Source organism: Lissotriton helveticus, chromosome 8 (assembly GCF_964261635.1).
Source record: "Lissotriton helveticus chromosome 8, aLisHel1.1, whole genome shotgun sequence".
NCBI classification, from domain to species: Eukaryota; Metazoa; Chordata; class Amphibia; order Caudata; family Salamandridae; genus Lissotriton; species Lissotriton helveticus.
In genome coordinates, this window is record NC_136069.1 from 721,899,784 (window position 1) to 721,921,087 (window position 21,304).

The 21,304-nt window shown below is 41.9% G+C and overlaps 1 protein-coding gene across 4 annotated transcripts in view; it reads left to right on the forward strand.

The window, feature by feature from the left end:
- FARP1 (FERM, ARH/RhoGEF and pleckstrin domain protein 1) overlaps positions 1–21,304 on the forward strand; it is a 543,186-nt gene that overhangs the window by 485,467 nt on the left and 36,415 nt on the right. For all 4 annotated transcript variants that reach the window (XM_078657512.1, XM_078657514.1, XM_078657515.1 and 1 more), the window contains exons 21-24: positions 8,224–8,313; positions 12,841–12,923; positions 13,042–13,154; positions 19,363–19,526. In XM_078657512.1, coding sequence (XP_078513638.1) covers positions 8,224–8,313; positions 12,841–12,923; positions 13,042–13,154; positions 19,363–19,526 — 450 coding nt within the window. The remainder of the gene's footprint in view (positions 1–8,223; positions 8,314–12,840; positions 12,924–13,041; positions 13,155–19,362; positions 19,527–21,304) is intronic.

Consider the following 21,304-nt stretch of genomic DNA (forward strand, 5'->3'; position numbering starts at 1 on the left):
GGCTGAGTTGCAGATGGCCATGTCTGAACTGGGGTGGTGTGGAGTGCAAAAAAACGATGGATTTAGGCCCAGATCTCTGTACTGGGGTGAATGTATGACATTGTTCTTCATTCTGTCCATCAACTGTTGTTTTGTATTTTGAGAACGGACCTCAGCATGGGAAATCTAAAAATACACCCTTTTCATTCTTTTCGTAGTCTCAAAACCCAGATGCTTTTTTCCAGTCAACAATTAGGTAATGATCCTTGTGCTGCGTTTTACTTTTCAACCGCCTCCAAGGCTAGGTAGGCACTTTTTCAGCACATTTGATTTTTCCCCAAACTACTTTCAAATTGACATTCTGGTCAGTAAGAGCTCACATTCTTGATTGGGTGAAGTCTGTGCCAGCAACTGAGGCTCACAATACCTTTTTTCCCGGTGCATGGTAATGAAATAGACCATGCCAGTTGCTATCAGTTTTTGATAGTTGACTGTATTCTGGGAAATTGACTGCAGTTGATGAGTAATACATTCATAAATATACTTTATTTGGATTGACTCACCTGGATTCTTGCAAACTCGATATCCTCCAGGTTGCAAATGTATCCGCTGCTCTAAGTGCACACCAAGTTTACAAATATTGCCTTGTACAGGTTCTGTCACAGTGCTGGTGCAAATGTAATAAATTGCCAGCACAGATCTGCAAATCACAGTGCTTTATTTGGGAAATTCTTCAAGGGGAGGATACCCATGCTGTTCCAAAGATGAGCTGTCAGTATCCCAAACTGCTACCCATTCTGCTCCTATCCCTATGGATCAGATTGTCAAAGGAGATCCACCCTCTGGTCGACATCTCAGTTTTGTGTACATTCCAACTTCTGATGTTATCACAAAGCCGTCGGGTAAACTAGAATGTCACTAAACAAAGTTGTGCTGTCCATGTTATTTCTTGGTCAAATCCATTTTTAGAACTCTTTAGATGGGCCATCTCTGGAACAATTTAATCCTGATTAGGAGTATCCTCCCTTTACTCTCTCACACTAGGTCCAGCCATTCCTACTGGGATGGTGGAGAGCTAGGTTTCTGTGAGAAGGAATTCAGTTTCTGTGAGGAAAAAGATGTTTATCACGTTGTTTGAGCTTGACCCCACCAAGACGGCACCATCGCTGTGGTCTGCTTACCAATTAGCTCAGATACCTTAACAAACATCCCTAGAACAAGCAACAGGCCACATCTGCCCTAAGGTCTCCTAAGTCTTATAAAGCAATATCCAGAACCTCTTTGTATTAGACAGTTTGGTGCTTTGTGCATTTTCCTGCATCACGAGTTTAGGTTATTGACCCTCCTCTCGTCTGTGCTCTTCCAAACAGGAGGCTAAGACATATGGGACATATGATAGGAGTTTCCTAGTGCATTGGCCTGATGGTGCAACAGCAGATGCTGTGGCTTTCCTTTTCAGCTGTGATATCCATTTGTTGGATGGCATGTCAAGTCTATGGAGTTTGTCCCTTGGTAACCTAGAGAGGAATTCCAATTTGTAGAGCACAAGGAAAGAAACTCTGCTATAAATGGCTGTGGTTATAGTTTGATGTGCCATATGCAGTGGATATGGCTGCCATCTGTGTCCTTTTTAAGACACTTTTTGAATTGTGTGAGCCAACCTTTTATAGAAACAAAGGAGGGAAGAAAAAACATGTTATGTTGCATCTGTGCATCAGCACTTACATAGTCGTCAATCGTCGGTATTTCATAAACAAAACCATAATAATGTTGTATTACAATGGGGGTCCCATCAATCAATCAATCAGTAAAGATTTGCAAAGCACGCTAATCACTCAACAGGGTATCCAGACGCTTGCCGTTCCTAGAGGCTCATTCGAACAGCCAGGTCTTGATAGAAAAGCAAGGAGAAAGGAGTGAAAAGGAAGAGAAGGCACTCAAAAACAGCGGACAAAGCAAGGAGAAAGCAGTGGAAATGAGAGGAAGGCAAGGAGAAGTTCTCAACAAACAGGGGAAAAGCCAGGAGAAAGCAGCGAAAACAAGAGAAGGCAAGGAGAAGGCACTTGAATGGAGGAGAAATCAAGGATAAAGTAAAACCAAGGAAAAAGGAGAAGGCGCAAAAACGAGGGAAAAAATAAGGAGATAGTGAAAATAATGGAAAAGCAAGGAGGAGGTTCTCAAAAAATGGGAATAAGGGAGTGAGAATCGAGGAAAAGCCATGAGAAGGCCTCAAAAAACTGGAAAAGCAGGTGAAAACAGTGAAAACAAGGGAAGGCAAGGAGAAGGCACACAAACTGGAGAAAAAGCAAGGAGAAAGCAGTGAAAACGATGGAAAAAGGAGTAGGAGGATCTCTAAAAATGGGGGGAGGCAGGAGAAAGCAGTGAAAAACGAGGAGAAAGCAAGAAGAAGGCACTCAAAAAATAGGGGAAAAAAGCAAAAAGAGAGGAGCAAGAGCGATGCAGCAGCACAGGAATAGCTGGCTCCCATAAGTACAAGTAAAACATATAAAGAACTATGTACTAATAAATCTCTGATTGTGTTGCATATCAACACCCCTTCCACGGCTGTCCTCCATTCGGTGAGCCTAGATTGGGTGTGGAAGTATTGTAATAAATTCAGCAGCTGGTGTCCTTGCTCATGGTGGATAGTCAACATGAAGATAAAGTAATTCTTTTAGAAAGAGCATCCAGTCTGTTAAATCTTTGTTTTGCCCTGTGCTAATTTCTGATAGATATTCTACCTGCAAATTCCTCACCTTCTAGCCTAGGCACCAGCCTGGATATAAAAACGTTTCCAGTAGCTTTTCTGTGCCGGTAGGTGGCACTTGCTCAGTGTCAGCACCGGAAACACATTGGCAACACTGGGCCCATACAGCACCCATTTCAGCACCCCTACAACAGTTCCCTTTCTTTCCATGCATGCAAGGCTGATCTGGAGCTCGAAAACAAAGAGATAGCTGGAACCTAACAGTGTCCCATTTTATGCCCAGACCACAAAGTTGATCCAGAGAAATAACATTGTTATACCAAAGAACGTGAGAGAAAGAGAAGATACAGAGTCTGAGGAAAAAGTACCCATCAGCCCACTCATAAGTGGAATCTCGTCATCTGGGTATGTTTGTGTTGGAGAATGGTGTCCTCTAGGCTCCTCCTCAAGAAAAAATTCTGAGGTTGCCTAATGTCGGACCCAATGATCAAACATTCAACCAACAGATGGCAGTATATGAGCGGGAGGGGCTAGAAGTTGCAGTGCTCAAAAGAAGAAAAAAGAAGGAAAATGATCCACGTGATTTAAAAATACCTACGTTGATGTCATAAGAAGCTTTATTGGGTCTTACCATCAAAGTGGTATGGTTAAAAAGCAGTATAAAGATAGCATGCAAGGAATTGCTACCCACCATATGTTATTCGGTCAACATGTTTCAGCCTTAGAAACGGCTTTCGTCAGGACCTATGAGGTGCTACTGCAACACTTACTTTCAGTGATGTGATATGTGATCTACACCCGCTTTCCAAATGAAGAAAAAATTTTGAAATTTTTTTTTGGGGTGTATCTTCTCCTGTATATACAATGTGGGAAACAAAAACAAAACAGGATTACAAGTATACAATTTTGTGTATCCCTTATCTCTGTAATGTATCCATATTCACTTAATTGTTTGTCAACCTCACCTCACCTGGCAACTGCTCAGGGTAGAAGGAGGCCACGCACTGGAAATAAACATATGAATCTAAGGTTAACTCCAGAGGCAGTCAAAGAGGGGTTTAAAAACATCTTTACTGGTGATACAAAAGGGCAAAATGGCAGGCGCAGATTTGCAGTGCATCAGGATGAAAAACGCCTTGCTGGAAAAACTGACTTTGCTGGCCTGAGCTGTCTGTATGGTAAAGACCCCTCTTTGACTGCCTCTGGAGTTAACCTTAGATTCATATGTTTATTTCCAGTGCGTGGCCTCCTTCTACCCTGAGCAGTTGCCAGGTGAGGTGAGGTTCTCTCTCCCTGCAATTAGGGTGAGTGACAAACAATTAAGTGAATATGGATACATTACAGAGATAAGGGATACACAAAATTGTATACTTGTAATCCTGTTTTGTTTTTGTTTCCCACATTGTATATACAGGAGAAGATACACCAAAAAAAAAATTTTCAAAAAATTTTCTTCATTTGGAAAGCGGGTGTAGATCACATATCACATCACTGAAAGTAAGTGTTGCAGTAGCACCTCATAGGTCCTGACGAAAGCCGTTTCTAAGGCTGAAACATGTTGACCGAATAACATATGGTGGGTAGCAATTCCTTGCATGCTATCTTTATACTGCTTTTTAACCATACCACTTTGATGGTCAGACCCAATAAAGCTTCTTATGACATCAACGTAGGTATTTTTAAATCACGTGGATCATTTTCCTTCTTTTTCTTCTTTTGAGCACTGCAACTTCTAGCCCCTCCCGCTCATATACTGCCATCTGTTGGTTGAATGTTTGATCATTGGGTCCGACATTAGGCAACTTCGGAATTTTTTCTTGAGGAGGAGCCTAGAGGACACCATTCTCCAACACAAACATACCCAGATGACGAGATTCCACTTATGAGTGGGCTGATGGGTACTTTTTCCTCAGACTCTGTATCTTCTCTTTCTCTCACGTTCTTTGGTATAACAATGTTATTTCTCTGGATCAACTTTGTGGTCTGGGCATAAAATGGGACACTGTTAGGTTCCAGCTATCTCTTTGTTTTCAGACTTGTAGTACCTCTCGTGTGTTTTACTGTTGAGTTGGGGGACTAGGTACTAGTTGGTCTATAAAAATATTTCCCCTCGGACCCTCCACCACCTTTTTGGTTTTTTGTCTGATCTGGAGCTCGCCCTTCGAAGATTTCCTTGCACAGCAAATTCAAAGATTGTTAGTGCAGTGCTAGGATTTATCTTCCAAAGCTCTCTAGGTTCTAAGCCTGTAAAGAATGTAAGGGTCAAATGTCCATTACACACAGGCATGTTTTTTATCTGTGGTGTTTGAGGTCTGACCGGGGCACGAAGCCGTATCAATATTGCCTTGAAATGAACCCCAGAGCCATCAAGGAGAGGAAGGTGAAGTTATTCATGTCCAAAGCCCAGGACAATCGTAGAGGCAGGTCTACATTTCACTCTCATGCAAGGTCACCGGACTCCCCTGCTTCCAGATCCTCCAAGGAAAAGGGCTCAGTTACAGTTTATTGACAGTTTGATATCATGCCTAACAAGGCAATACATACAATTCATGTACATACATTATAGAGGGGAACACAAATAGTTCTTAAAAGCTTATACTTTTAAAATACAAAATTTTGATCTGAGGCCTCAGGGACATAACAGGCTTTCAACAACCTTACATCTGCACCTGGACTCTGCCATCTGCGAGCCTACCCTACAAAGTGATGCCACTTCACTCCTGAACCCTTGGATGTGGGCTTAAGGTGCTCTGCCAGCCTCTGTGGATCCAGCAGAGCCGACTTGTCCTCTACTGCGTGGCGATAACCCGAGCAAAACTGACATATCGCCGCTGCTACGTGGATTGGACACGTTGCAAAGACCCGCAACGCAGCTTTCTGGAATCGTTGCATCAGTCCGACTGTGCGATGAATCCTTGGCGCATGTTCTTGCATCCCTCATTGACGGCAGCCTCAATGACGACACCCGACCTCGCGTAGGAGCCTTTCAGATCTTTGGAAGCAGCACATCACCTGACGGCAACTTTGCATTGCAAGCCCCGTCAACTGCATTCTCGATGACGACACAGGCCTTCTCAGAACCAACGACTCTGTTCAGCTGCGCAATGCATCTTTGAGGCAGATCAACGCAACACCCCACCAACCAGGACCTAAGGTACTGTGTCAGCAGGCCTAACGGGGGCCCTGTAGCTGGCCCATGCTCCGTCCTAGATAGCCTAAACTTGTTATTTTGCCCCAGTCCAGCGCAACCATATATCCACAGTTTCTTGGGCTAGCGCTTCTTGGCGCTATTTTTACCTAAAACTTTCAAATTGAATATCTACGGTTCTACTAAATAGATTTTTGTCCTTTTGGTCTTTTTTTTTTTTTTTTTTTTTTTAGGTTAAAGTTCAGTTTTTCCAACGAGGTGTGGGATCCTTTTTGTCTGGTGTTTTCATAGTTTTACTGTTTGAAGTGTTGCACATATACTTTGCACATTCCTTCCGGGTTAAGCCTGACTGCTGAATGCCAAGATACCAGGGAGTTGAGCACAGGTTAATTTGGGGTTGATTGGCCCTTACCTTTACAGGGATTGGTGTTGCTGCTTGACCAAGGTTCCACCCCAGCCAGCCAACAACCCAATTCCCTACACTTTGTATCTTCGTTCACTGGAAGGTATCCAGGTGAGTTTCGCATCCATCGTTGTACCCAGATTCCAAATTTGGTATCTTGGGTTAGAAGGTGCCCCAATCTCATGTGGTACGTTATTTACCACAAGCTAGTATCTCAGTTTTTTTTTAGGTAATAAGTTTGCATTCAAAGGTCTGTAGCTAAAATGCATTGGCCTGTGGTACAGCAATATTACTTTAATGAGTATTAAAGTTTCAGTATAATTGGGATTTCTTCCATGTAGTTGTAACGGTTGAATTTGAATGAGGAGATCGTGGTCTGAGATATAGGGTAAAGGAGAAGAGGGCATTGTTGGATTCTTGAGGGATTCGTGTGTTCAAGGGAAAAGGGTCAAAAGAGGGAAAAACAGATTGAAAGACTGTTAGTAAAGCATCAGTTTAGTGGAGGACGGTGCCTTGAATCACTATTGATTGTCGATTTCACCAGTAGATAGAGGGTTGCGGGACTCTACATAGTGTTGAGGCTTAGATTCAGCAGCTGAGCCACTGTGAGTTTAGCTTAAGGTCTTTCTTTATATTCTCCTCAAAGTATTTTGCGAGGTCTTTGGGTTTGAAGATGAAGTGACTATCGAAGGAGTCACCTAGTTCTTATGTGCATCAAGCATTTTTGGGTCAGGGATTTAGGGTCGTCTGTGCAAAGAAAAGGGAATAGCGATTTCCAAACTGTGATTTCATCCAAATCGCTATTTGGAAATTTTTGTTCCTTATGTATGAAACTTTATACTTCATACTCGCGATTCCTAGTGGATCGCAAATCGAACTACCTCATGAATATTAATGAGGTCGTTTGCAGTTTGCGCCCATTAGAAATCGTAGCCATCACATCAAATGTGGCCTTCTGAGGTCAGCAGACCACCATGTCTGTGATTGCCTTTGAATAAAGGTTTATTTTTTTGTTGAAATGCAACCTGTTTTCCTGTAAGGAAAACAGGATGCATTTCAACAATAAAAAAATGTTTTCCCAACATTCGCAAAGGGGAAGGACGCCTTCCGATTTGCGAATGCATTACAACCAACTTTGAGTTGGTGGTAAAGTGTGAATGTTTTGCGATCGCTATTCGGTCACAAAACATTTGTACGTACCAATGCAATTTGGTATTTGGCAAACGCCCTAAACACGTCCCTCCCATTTGCCGAATCACAAAACCCAAATTGTGGGCTGGGTGACTGGAAAAATGATTTTTGCAATATACAAACAGGCCGATTCTACGATTTGGCCCATTTGCGGCTGGAAAAATGCTTTCTACATTTAGCCCCAAGTGATTGTCTTCTTAAGTTCCTTGGTTGTACATGTTGCTTCATAAATCTGCCTAGTGTAGCGGAGATTTTTCGCATTCCTGACTGCAACTTTGTAGTTTCTAGAATGCCTTTCCAACATTGGGGTTGCTTGTCTTTTTACAGTGTCTTTTCAGTTCTATTTTGTTTGATTTGAAGGATTTCTTTGGCGCCATCTAGGCAACTTTCCCACGACCAGTGCTTAATTTGAGCCAGTGGTTACATGTGGAGCCCATGTAACTCACTTTTTGGGACCATCTGACGTCCCCCGAGCAAGAGAAAGAAAAACACAAAAGGGGAAAAGAAAGAAGGCGACCAATAGAAAAAAAACAGTTGCAAAGGGAGAAATAAGGGATAAAAAACCCTGTGAGAATGAGATAGAGGCACAGAGTGGTGGTTGTGAATGAAAGAGGCAAAAGGTGGAATCAAGACTGCACAGCCCTGGTGTTCAGCACTCACGATATTCTTAATGCCGGGTGCTCCCCGTCTGTAAGCTTTTATTTATACTTGAGCAATGCCTTATGATTTATTTTCCTACTGCCTTCACCACTAGAAAGACACATTGCAATGAACATGTGTGCTTTTTCTCTTCAGTTTAATGATGTGTTGCTGTACACAAGCAGAGGGCTTACGGCCTCCAACCAGTTTAAAGTGCACGGACAGCTTCCCCTCTACAGCATGTCGGTAAGTAACCGTGTTATCTTTTTTCATGGCCTACAGTGGAGCGGGTCTTTTATGCATCTCATCCTCAACACGCATCTTAAATTTTATTATCCATGCTATTGCTATGTTCTTTTGTAAGGTTTGCATTTTGCATTGGTGCCATCTTTGGTATGGACGGATGTCGTAAAGACCAGGTACAAGCCATTCACACTTTGTACTTGTTGTCCTTGTGGCACTCGCTAAGGATATGACAACATAAGGGCAGTAGTGGACTTCTGAAGCCGTTTTGGTTCATAGCATACATGCTTAATGTATGCATACATAATATATTTCTAAGTGTCCCGGTGTTCAATCTCAGTATGGATAAAATCAAGGAATGCAGTTTGCAGGAATTCAGTTCTGACTGTGCACTAAACTGGGGATTTGTTTTTGACCACAGTAAAGGGTCTACAATAAGAAGTTAAACCCTTCCTTTGATATGAACTGTGCATCACTTTAAGTTTATTTAACAACATCTTTTTATGAGGGTTAATCCTCTGCATTGCGAATGCAGCATGTGATCAAGAATATATAATTGATACAGAATTAAAATGTTAACCACCTACAATTGAACTGGGTCCCTTAAAGGCTCCTAGGGACACCAATGAAAAATTCTTGTGTACCCACTCAGGGTCCTGGGTGGATGGGCAACCTCCGTTATAGAACATGAGCGATCCAAATTGGTGTGTTGTGTATGGGCCCCTTGTGCTCTGCCTCATTCCCTGCAGCGCCTCCACCTTGCACGGCCTGGGTGTGGTTGTCTACCTCCTGTCTCATCAACATTATGCCTGCTAATTGCCGGCTGGGGATGCCCCAGGATGCATACCCAGTTGCCTCTAAAAAACACTACTGCCTCCCACTATGTAGACATTACTAAAATCAATGGTAGCAACGCATTGCTGCCGCACTCACCAGTGCCGCTCTAGAGCGTCACATGCGGTAGTCAATGCATTTTTGCTACTTTGTTGCCACTGATGTGTGCAGGGACGTAACTTTGAAAGGAGGGGTGTTTGGGGCGTTAGCACCCCCTAATAAATGTATTTTCTGGTAAATAGTTGGGTACAGGTGATTTCAGTCGGGTAGGTGTCTGTTGCACCAGTAATTTTTACGTAAACAAAACAAGCATTGGCATAGCCAATAGGTCTCGCCTTGGGGACCTAATAAGTGTTAAGCCATGCAACGGTTGATGTTGTTGCACCAAGGATATTGTGCTGCATAACTAAATACTTATAAGGTCCCAAAGGCGAGACCTATTGGCTATACCAATGCTTGTTCCTTTATTCTCACAACTAAGAGCACCTTCACATGTTTTTCTTTAGGATGTATGTAATACCAAACCCTCTTGTGTTTGATTTAATAGACTTTAATGCTCCTCTGGGTATAAGAATCTAGGCCACATAAAGATGCATTACAAATGAGTTATCTCTAAGTATGATATTGGTGGCGGGGGAAGGAATATTTTTAATTCTTGTTTAAAAATATCCCTCATAAAAATATCTCTTTGATGTAATACGGCAAAACACTAATGCGTGTTAAGGAAGTACACTATTTTGCATTTTGAAGAGACGTTAATATATTTTTACACAATGTTTCTTGCATGATTTACATGCCAATATGTTCAAGGCTTGGGTCGTGCACGGACTCTTAAAGTGACACCAGACCTTCGGGCTATCTCTGGTTCGCCACTCACTGTTGATTTGCTGGCTCGCTCACGTCTAGTGCAGCAGGCGCCGAACACTCAGTGGCACGTTTCATAAGGTGCAGGGTGTGCTGTTGACAGTGTGCACAACACACTCAGGAGTAACGGCTCACAGGCGAAAGGATCACTTAGGTGGAACGGTTTCAAAATATTAAGTGCTGAAGATCAACGTGTGCTTCTGTCACTCAGTAGTAGACACTGGTCATAGGGTGCAGAGAGAACCCATATCGAAAACTGTTTGCACGAATTAACCCCAGGGCATTCACAAAGTGTGAAGTAGGCAAATTACAGGGAGGTGGGTACATCACTCAGTTAGATCCAGAGGGGGCAAGGAAGAAGTGATCACTTAGTTTTATTTATTAATTTATTATAGCGCTTTTGTCCAAAGCGCTGCACGTAATTTAAAAGCACTAGCAATCAATAACTGGCTACACAATTGTCCAATTCCAATGCATGAAAATTCAGTGATGTTTTGAACGGAGCAAAGTTATTTGTCCTCTTGATATGGACCTTAAGCAGAACAAACAAACAAAAACAGAAAGAAGCAAAAAGGGTTTGAAAAACGTAGAAGATGAAACTTCAAGCAGGGGTATAAAAAAACGATAGAACATAAGTGGAGTAAGTTAACATATTTAAAAACAAGGCACAACACGTGAAATCTAAACTGAAGAAGGGGGCAGGGGCTGGAGCTTGACCAGGAAGGGCTAGGGTGAGACAGGCAGGGGAGCGTGAGTAGAGAAATGTCAACAAGCGCGCGCGGCCACACTAATTGGAAACAGATGGCCGCTGCTCGCTGGATGCGACCACAAGCACAAGTGTTTGAAAAATGCAGACCGATTCCAAAAGGTCATCTCCTAGAGCAGCGCTGCGCTAGGCTCGACCTAAAAAGGACACACACACACACACACACACACACTCCCTCCCGCTCTGCTTTGAAAGTCTTCAAAATCGTGGTTATTTTTAAAAAATGTGTGTTTTCTCTCTCGATACTCCTACTAATCTGCATTCTTCTCCCATAACATTGCCCCTTAGGACCCTCTCATGCACCCTGCTTGTCCTATAATATATTTTAACATTATATGCCAGCCTTATTGTTGAAAAATCTGAAGCCCCCCCCCACCGGCTACGCCTCTGAATGTGTGCAGTGCTAAAGCAGCACAGAATGTAATCAGAATAGCCTTCTGCATGTCCTTACGTTATCCTGGATTATGGCTTACATGGTGCAATAGACGAGCAAGACAGGATTTTGTGGTTTTGTTTATGCTAATCTAACAATGTAGCATCTGTTTCTCGGAACATCAGGATAGCAAACAATCTCTTGACAGACCCAAAAATTAAAAAGACATCAGCTTTGCAATTGTCCATGTTTCCTGTTTTCTTACTTTAACTAGCTTCTTTATTTGCTTGGTAAAAGAGGTGTGTGGGCAGGTCTTGCACGCGTTTTTCAGCGCAGCATCCATGTATGCTAGCTTGCATTCCTTGTGAGCTTCTGCTACTTGCCACTGGTCCAATGGACCGGGAAGAAGGTGAGAGGTGACCAGCGCTGTATTGAGCTGTAAACATGTTCATGGTAAAGATCTTTTAAACACTTCCTGGTTCATGCCTTTTTGAAGACCACGCATTGTCTTCCGTTACCTGTACACGAATGTCATCAGGAACTCCTTTGTGTACCAGCCACTGGTAGAAATGGACTATAAAATTCAGTTTTAGTCCAGTATCCAGTCTGTGCGGCTTCCATCTTAGAAGAGGTAACATCTGACTGAGAACTCATATAAACACACACCGTTGTAGCACATCATGTCATGATGATGCAAGATCACAAACTTTCAACAAGTAAATTACAACATCCAATCAAATCCAATACCTATTGATGGACCTGCCAGAAAGACAATCTAACCCATTTTAGCTGTTCCAACAGTTTTATTAATTCTGTTTAAAGACTGTTTTTTTCACTGAAGACGCATTTTTAATAAATGGCACAATTTTTGTGAACCACTCTTCTGTGCTGGATGTTGGTTGTGCTACAGTAGGCTGCCTTCATATATACATTCTGTGCAACCGTGTTTGGCACCATTGAGTAATCTCGTAAGAAGAGTAAGCATATGTTATAGTGAGCACAGACTACCTTTTTATATTTTCTACAAAAAAATTGTGACTAGTTATTTCAAACAAAGCTGTAAAGAAGTGCTCTGTGTATGTCCGGTCAGTAACTCAATGTAAAAGCAAATTCCCTGAAAGAGGAATGGGTATAACTTGTGCCATGATGGACTACAAAGAGAAACATACAAAATGGTCTTTAGCACTTGTGCTCCATTACTTGCCTCCATAACTACCACCTTAGTGCTCGGATCTGGAAGGTGTAATAGCATCCAGCCCCTTACAGAGATGAATACTAGAATTCTAGACAACCGTACGTAGCGTTCAAAGTTGATAGTGAGCATTGATTGTAGGCAGTATTTGTAATCCAATGTAGTAGGATCAAAACCCCATATGTTTTTTAAAGTGATGGTTTTTCCTAATTCTACATTAGTTGTTTTTATTTTTGCTATATTTTAATCTGTGGTTGTGTTTACTTTGCCACACAGAATTGCATTTAATTAGTGGTTACCTACCAAGATGTTGTTTGTCTTGGTGAGGAGGTATACCTTGTGTTTCAGGTGACTGACTTTTACTGTGATCTACTGAATTTTACTCTTATTCAGTACATTGTGATGTTGACTGAATGTCTTCAGGGTTTTTGTAAACTATCCTGACAGGTTAACCATTGGAGTCCTTGTGTATCACTAACTACTTAATTTTATGTTTTTTAGGTGGAAGAGAGTGAAGAGGAGTGGGCTGTTCCACATTGTTTCACACTTCGGGGTCATCGCCAGGCTGTTGTTGTTGCTGCAAGGTACCTTTGTCGGTTAATTCTCAACCAGTATGCCAGCACTGACCATTGTCGAAAAGAAATCATAATTTTGTACAGGTGCCATTTTGAGTCACTTTTGGCCCTTTACATTTTGTCGTAGCTCCCACGATGAGATGGTGAAGTGGATGGAGGACATACAGATGGCAATAGATCTGGCAGACAAAAGCAGCGGGCCAGTACCAGAACTACTAGCTAGCAGCCCACCTGACAGCAGTAAGTGCCCCCTGTGTGTGTTTGTGAACCCTAAACAAGGCTTCTTTCAGGAAGAGCATCAGGAACTCGAACCCTTCACATGTGCATGTAGGATTGAAATATAATCAATTTGCCCTGCTTGGTCCCATTGAGGCTCCTGCTGCATGGCCCTGCTGTTGAAGGTTTGATTCGGCTGCACGTGAAGCTCGGCTGCAATAGACAGGCAGACATGCATGATGGTTTTCAAGGTTTGACTTATTTCTGTTTTGTTGATCATAACTGTCATACAGCTGGTTTAATGTCAGCAAAGAAAAGATTTTGTTCAGCTTCTATCTTTGGTGATGAACGTGCATGTTTTTGAACAAGCGATAAATGCAGCATTTATATTTTTTATTCCAAGCCAAAATAGTTCTGTGGTTCAGCTCAGCTTTTAATTGTGAGTCTTCACCAATTATCAATAGCTGTTCGGTCTTCTACAAGGCCTGCTGGTTCATGGTGATGTTAATAACCAGTTCTTCACAGTTTTCTATCTAAGCATTCCATATAAGAGAGATGTTTATCACCGTACAGCATTTCCTCTTGTTTCTTTGTACAAAGTGTGTTCTGTGTGTTCAAGGTGGTCCAGATCTATCTTAGGCATGTCGGTTTATGGACTAGCATGAACTCTTTTGAGTGACTAGTGCCAGAGGGTTGCATTTCTCTGTCAGTTAGCAATCGAAATCTGCCCATGGTGTAGAAGTACATATCAGAACAGAATTTTCATAAAACAGATAGGCAAAAAAAATGTTGCTTCTCAAAATTGACTTGCTTTATTTTGTCTTAATTAGTCTCTGCTCTTATTTTTTTAGTGGTCAGCTGTGACTGTGAAATAAATCAGTTTATGATTAGTGCTAGCCAAGTCTTAATTCACTCCTATTTCTAATAAATGTATTAACTACAAACATTTGAGTGATATGATAAATGGGATTTGTAGAGCGCACGTTCACCTGTGGTTTCTTGGCGCTGAGTGCATCTAATTGAAAGTGCATTGAAAATGTGTGAATCGTTTAATAGATAGGTTTTCTCTGAAGCACCATGTATGACCCTGGGGCTTTAATTTGGGTTTAGAAAATAGCCTTGGTCGATTCCTCTCTTCTCATTTATTTTGGGGTGAAAAATTAGATAACATTCAAGATTGCATTTCTGTTGGTTGTCATTTCTGTCCTGGGGTTAGGGAGAATCCTGAATTCTGTCATTAACTTTAATATTGTGTCAGAATTGACAATGCTACAGATTGTCTTATTCAGGATTTCTACTTCATTCCAGTGTCTAGTTTGGTATTCCTATGACAGTATTCAAAGTGACAGGACGCTGTATGAAGACCGTGTCTACACCTTGCTTATTGCATTGTTTTTATAGCCACAAATGTTATCTTGTCTGAGTTTAATTTAATGTAACCATAATTCAAGTAGACTCATCCACTGCTAAGGTTTGTTCCGTAGCTCCTGTCTGTTAGTGGAACAACCTTCCGGGATATCTGTCTGAGCTCCCAAATTATGATTAAACACACACACAGATCCTCATTTCGATGTCGATCGGAGTTGCCTCCGACCGACACTCGGAACACCTGATTAGGATGTGATCGCAATAGTGCAGTCAGAAACTTCCATTTCTCTATGGGAGCTTGTGCAGCAGGTGTAATGAGAAATTGGAAGTTTGTGAACAGCTGTGCACCGTGTGGCAGGCATCGTGCATGGATGTTGAGGATGGCATCGTAGGTGCCCCCAGGCCCATATGAGGAGGGCCTGGGGGGGTAGAGGGCCCTGCTAGGAGCCCCGGAAATTAGTTTCCAACAGCCAATCCATGTTGGAAAAGTTGACATGGATTGGCTGCCAGAAAGTGACATCGTAATCCCGATGGTGGAGACGAGCCTGGCTCTGCCGTCATTGAAGGGTCACTTTCCTTAATGCGCTTGACCTCACCCAAATATGCAACAGCCCAACACATGATAAAGGTTCGATACTCGATCTCATCATAGCCAAAGAGGACTCTACCCAACTGGGGGCAATCCAACCTTGTGATTGGTCAGATCACCACATCATCACCTTCTTTATCAATGAAAAAGTCAAACCCTTCCCGGCTCAACCCACCAAATCCAAGATCTGGAAAAGGGACATGAAGAATCTTAACCCTAACTCCCTACCTCCCCACACCTACAGGCTCCTCCTTCCCCCTGCTGGCGTCTCTGATGTTCAATCACTGACCGACCTCTACCTCGACTCTATGACCTCAATAATCAACGAAGCCGCCCCACTGCAACTAAAGAGAGTCTCCACCAAGAGCTCGAACCCTTGGTATGACGGCAGACTCAACGAAGACAGGCGTGCTATGCGATCGGCAGAACGCACTTGGAGAGCTGACCCCTCATCACTACATCGCAAAAAGCTTAAGAACAAGAGAAATGCCTATTTTAGGAAAATCAAGCGTGCGAAATCTGACTTCTTTAGCCTCCAGCTTGACCAAGTGAAAAGCCGACCAAGAAAATTGTTCGAACTAGTCAAAAGTCAAACAAAGCCGCAACCCTTACAATCAAACAACCCAATAAGCGATATCCCACACAGTGAAGACTTTTCCGCCTTCTTCAAGCTAAAGACCGACAACATAAGAACTGATCTCCTCATTGATGTAAGCCAAAACCCTGGTCACATCAGAATGTCTAACACTCAGCCTAAAAACAGCGCATCATGGGCTTCCTTCGACACCTACTCTGAAGAAGCAATACACAGACTGCTCGGTACCTTGAAGCCCTCTAATCACCTCACAGACCCCCTACCTGCTAACGCTGTAAAAGACTTCACCACCATGCTCCTCCCACTCTGGACTAAAATCATTAACAGTTCCCTTCAACAAGGTCTCATCCCTGACTCACTCAAGGTGGGGCAAGTCACGCCCATACTCAAGAAACCTACAGCTAACCCGTCTGACCTAAACAATTACCATCCCATCACAAACATCCCCACCTTGGCCAAACTGCTGGAAAAATGTGTACAACTCCAACTAACAAAACACATTGACAAGTTTGATCTCCTCAACCCTCATCAATCAGGCTTCCGAGCGAAACACAGCACGGAAACGGCCATGACTCACATAATTGATGACGCCCTCCAAATTCTTGATCGCAATGATTCATGCCTCCTCATCCTTCTCGACCTTTCATCAGCTTTTGGCACGGTCAAACATGAGAACCTCCTGGAGCTGCTAAACACTAGAATGGGTTTATCCAGGACTGTTCTCAAATGGTTCACTTCCTTCCTACATAACCGGTCTCAGAAGTTCAAGATCAACAATGTGTTGTCCTCGCCCGTGCCAGTAGACTTAGGCGTTCCACAAGGATCCTCCCTTTCACCCACACTGTTCAACCTCATCATGGAACCACTTGCCACCTTGCTCCAAGCATCCAATGTATACTTCCATATGTATGCCGATGACACTCCACTCTACCTAAAGGTACAATCCCTGGATGATATCAAACTCCTGAACTACACTCTTATAAAGACCCAATCATGGTTGGCCGACAATCACCTCAAACTAAATGCTCTGAAAACTGAGTTCCTTCTGATATCACCCCCTGCGAAAACTACCACCACCCAAATTTGGCTCAACCACCTAACAGCACTCAATGTCCGGCCCACCATCGTGGATTCCGCGAAATCCTTAGGTATCACACTTGACGCAAAGCTCAACATGCAACAGCACATTAGCAAAGCAACGAAAGGAGCTAATTTCCAAATCAACACATTGAGGAAACTGAAACCCTTCCTCCCAGCCAAAGACTTCCAAAATGCAGTACAAGCCCTCGTCATCCCCCGCATAGACTATGGAATTGTGACCCTCAGTGGTCTCCCTCTAGCAACAACTGCACCCCTAAGAGCCTCCTTGAACGCTGCCGCGAGACTCATTACTGGCTCAAGAAAACACTCTCATATATCCCCTGACTTGAAATCCCTGAAATGGCTGCCCTTTGAAGCCAGAATACAACTGAAAATTGCTGTTATGACACACTCGGCCGTACACCACAAGGCACCTAACTACCTCACTCAAAAGTTGACTATATCAGGAGGTTCGAGATCCAATAGAAGTACAAAAAATCTACTCTTGAAACCTCGCAGATTCCGGAAGGAAAAAACATACAAACGCTCCTTCTCAGGAATAATTTACAACAAGGGGTGGTGATGGACAGAGTCTCTGAATTAAGCAGAGTACTCTCACCCAGTCAAGAGATCAGGGCTAGATCCAACACCGTTTTTTAGCTCATTGCACCATCCCAGTTTCAGAACCTGGCTGTATGCAAATTAGTCTGTCCCTGGCCCAGTGCATCATGGGAACAGGGCAGACCAGACTACAAAAGCCAATTCTTACACTGGGAGGCTCAGGAATGGCACCGTGGATCTGGAACGCACTCCCTCCCGAAACCAGGCTTATCTCTTCCACGGCCTTCTTTAAGAAACAGGTGAAAGCCATCCTCATGGCTAAGTTCACCTGAACTTTATTGTTTGTTGATCAGAGACTTCGCACCGCTTTGGTATCATTGGCTACATGTTTGTCTAATGTCAAATAATGTCATATTATTCCTGATTTAGATCAGTTTATTCTTCTTGTTTGCCATAATTCTATGATGGTTAGTCGATCCTTTTATGCTACTCACTCACTACCTATTATTAGACTATTCATGTTAGCCTGCTGAATCTCGATGTCCCTTCCCCTTGCTCCCTGTAACTTTTAGATACTGTCATAAGCCATCCCTTTAGCCTAAGTTCTCCTGATTTCTATCGTAGTTGTATGAAAGACTCAGTATCGTCTTATATTATCGCTTAACTGATTGTTTATTGATATTTTATCAGCACATGACTGCTATCCGATCATGCTACTGAATTTTATACTGCACCCAATATTATGTTGCGTCACCCTCCTGCTATCCTCACCCCTTGTTTCTGTGAAGCGCTCTGATATCTGTAAAGATCTTGTTCGCGCTATATAATACTCTGAATAAAGGGATTACTATTCCGCTTCTGTTCCGAAGGGCTCACAGAGTCCCTCTTTGTGGTTTTATCCCTCTTACCACCATAATCAAAATACGGTGTTTTGAGGGAAAGCTCAGGATGTCATGCGGAGAGCCTCCGACCGCTGGTTGGAGGCTTTCGATCCGATATCCAAATTGGGCCCTTAATGTTTTTCTAGCTTTGCCTTTAAAAAGTTTGAATTGGAGGCGATTGCAGGATGTTAAAAGGAAAACATGAAAAAAAGATAAAAACTGTGAAAACATTGGCTCACACTGAAACATATAAAACAATTAAAACAAAAAATGAAAATTTGCACTACTATCTTTGTAAATCTATGGAAACATTAGAAACAGTTGACCAGTGAAAAATGAAATTGTTTCCCAATTGCCATCAGCAATCTGGGCATAAAAACATATTTCACCAAAAGTTTTTAAATCTAATTCCTGGCAACAGTAGTCACACTTTTTCATGGAAAATGCAAAATTACATCTTCGTGATAGTTTAAATAAAATCTGACTGTATTCAATTATAAACAAAACATTTCTGGAGATTTAGAAAAATAGAGAATATTGGATGAATACAGATATATTGCATTTTGACATCTAGATACATCTAATGTAGTTTAAGGCAAGAAAATGGCAGCAACTTATTCACGGGTATGACATCATGTTTTTGCTTGTTTTGTGACTGTGATGTACAAAAACGACAAGATCTCAAAGTACCAATGTCTGTTTTTTATTTTGGGTGTCCTTTTCCACAGCAGTTGTAGGACTCATGATTGTTCTTGAAAGAGATTTAGTAGAGACAATTCAGAGGCAAATAATTTATTAACCGAAAGCCTGGGACATCGAAACGTGAGCCCCTGAGAAATAATATCTAGATGGTTTGGGGAGCAAATGTTACTGAATATCTGTGTCATTATTAAATCGCAAATAATTTTCTTGTGAATTTAACAATATTGTTGTGTTTTATTCTGCCTGGGTCAGAAGCAGCTTTTATCACCTCTTCTCGCAAAGACGTCCAGATTTAAGAATCATTGTTCTCGAACAAAGATTTTGGTCTGATAAAGGTGGTAGCATCAGGACACTAATTGTGAAATTATTGTATTTTACTGGCTGACCATCATCTTATCATGCGTGTTTCCAATACTGAGAAAAAGATCAAAAAAGAGATGCTTTTTCCCTGATTAGAGTCTCCGGACGAAACAACGATAGACCAGGAATCTGAGGACGACTTGAGTGCATCGCGGAGTTCACTGGAGCGACAGTCCCCTCACCGTGGCAACACTACAGTGCATGTTTGCTGGCACAGAAACACCAGTGTGTCAATGATCGACTTTAGTATTGCTGTGGAGGTAGCTGCCTCAGTCGCACAACACACACATACCTGCTTCTCAAGAGAGAGACCATATGTCTTTGATGGTTTGAATTCGCTCTTAGAGTACTATTTGATTATTAAAAATGTGGCATATACCATTTACATTTTTATTAACTTTGAAATTGCCACAAAGCAAACAGATATAAAGGTTATTTACCTTATATGATACAGGGATGTTTCTGTAATATTTGATACAAGTAACATACCACTAGCGCCAATATGTGCATTGAATTGGAGTAGTTCTAAATCATGCTAGTTGGCAAATTTGTTACTTTACATAATTCTTTCATATACTACACAATTATTACTTTTTTATTTTTGCAGCATGCTTTATGCCACAAGCGGCCGTAGAGTGCCAATGGAGGCACAGCTTTCACCATCAAAAATATTGTCTCTTGACATAGGAGTATGCAGTCATATGTGGTTATCCTTTTTCGTTGACTTAATTCACTTTCTTTACCGCAGGCCTCCTCTGCTTGGGGTCTCCTAGCTTTCCATCTTGTCTGCCTATTTCTCTCTCTTTTCCAAATCACGTATTAAAATAACTACAACAGGTTGGTAAACCAAGTAGAAAATCAAGGAGCTAACCCAGTTTTGTGTGGAATATTAAGACATTTGTCCTTGGTTTAGATCACTGTTGTGTACATGAAACTACTCATAAACTGATCATACTTGCGGTTTAGACAAAAGGTTTGGAACCATATCACTGGTTTGCCATATTGATATTGGAGTGACCTCTGGGATTTGAAAATTGGTTTAGCTCCTCCTCTAAGGTGTCTCTTGAAGGTGTGCATCAGTGGAGAGTGCCTCTAGGTTGCGTAGTGCTGAAGTCTCCTCTCCTCTTAGCGTTCTTCTTGGAGCATGGCACATGGATAAAAATGCATTATAATTTTTCCTATGGGCAGTTTATTCAAGCTGAGATTATAGTTTTTTTAATCAAGAAAATATATTTGATTTTCTTATAAAATGTCACTTTCTGAAAGATATATTAACCGGGCCACTTCCTTATTCTACTCTTAAGGTCATGAACAAACACTCCACTTAAAGTCTTAAGAGTTGGAGATTGTCATAAATATGGTTACAAGTGTCATGGTAATCGTCTCAAGCACATCCTGTGAATTTGAAAATGTAGTGAGATTTTTTTTATTCAGGAACCCCAGAATTCTTACAGGTTTCCTACTGCAGTGAGAAGTAAGTTTCACAGAACTGACTTCATGCATGCATAGACTGATAGTGCGCACCCTGGATACAGAGTCCCAAGCAAGCCAAGAGAATTGCAAAATGCCCCCCCCCCCCCCCAAAAAAAAGAGTTAAACATAGGCGTTATGTAGTTATAATTACCTTTTGAAGAAAAATGTGTGGTATTTGTTAATTCCATAACTAATCACTATTTAAAATGTATGCTGTGATTCGTTATGAAAATGACCTCTGTTATCCATTGAGCCCCCACCCCAAAATGAAACTAAATGTTGGATTGGGCACAAGAAGACCATTTCTCGATTTTATTTAACCTCATGTGAAATAGGCATGAACATCCTTATATTTACTTTTTCCTATACCGTCTGTATATGTTTTCCACTTTTTAGTTATTCCCAAAATGTAATCTTCTTTCCCTTCTGAAGTATTCCGTTCCAGTGTCTCATAACTCTTCCCGTTCTCTTATGGGAGTTTCCTTTTCAACTTAGGGCAGAATTCTGGAATAAAATGTCTGAAGATACATATCAAAGGCATGCACCAGTGACTGCATGGGTTTAT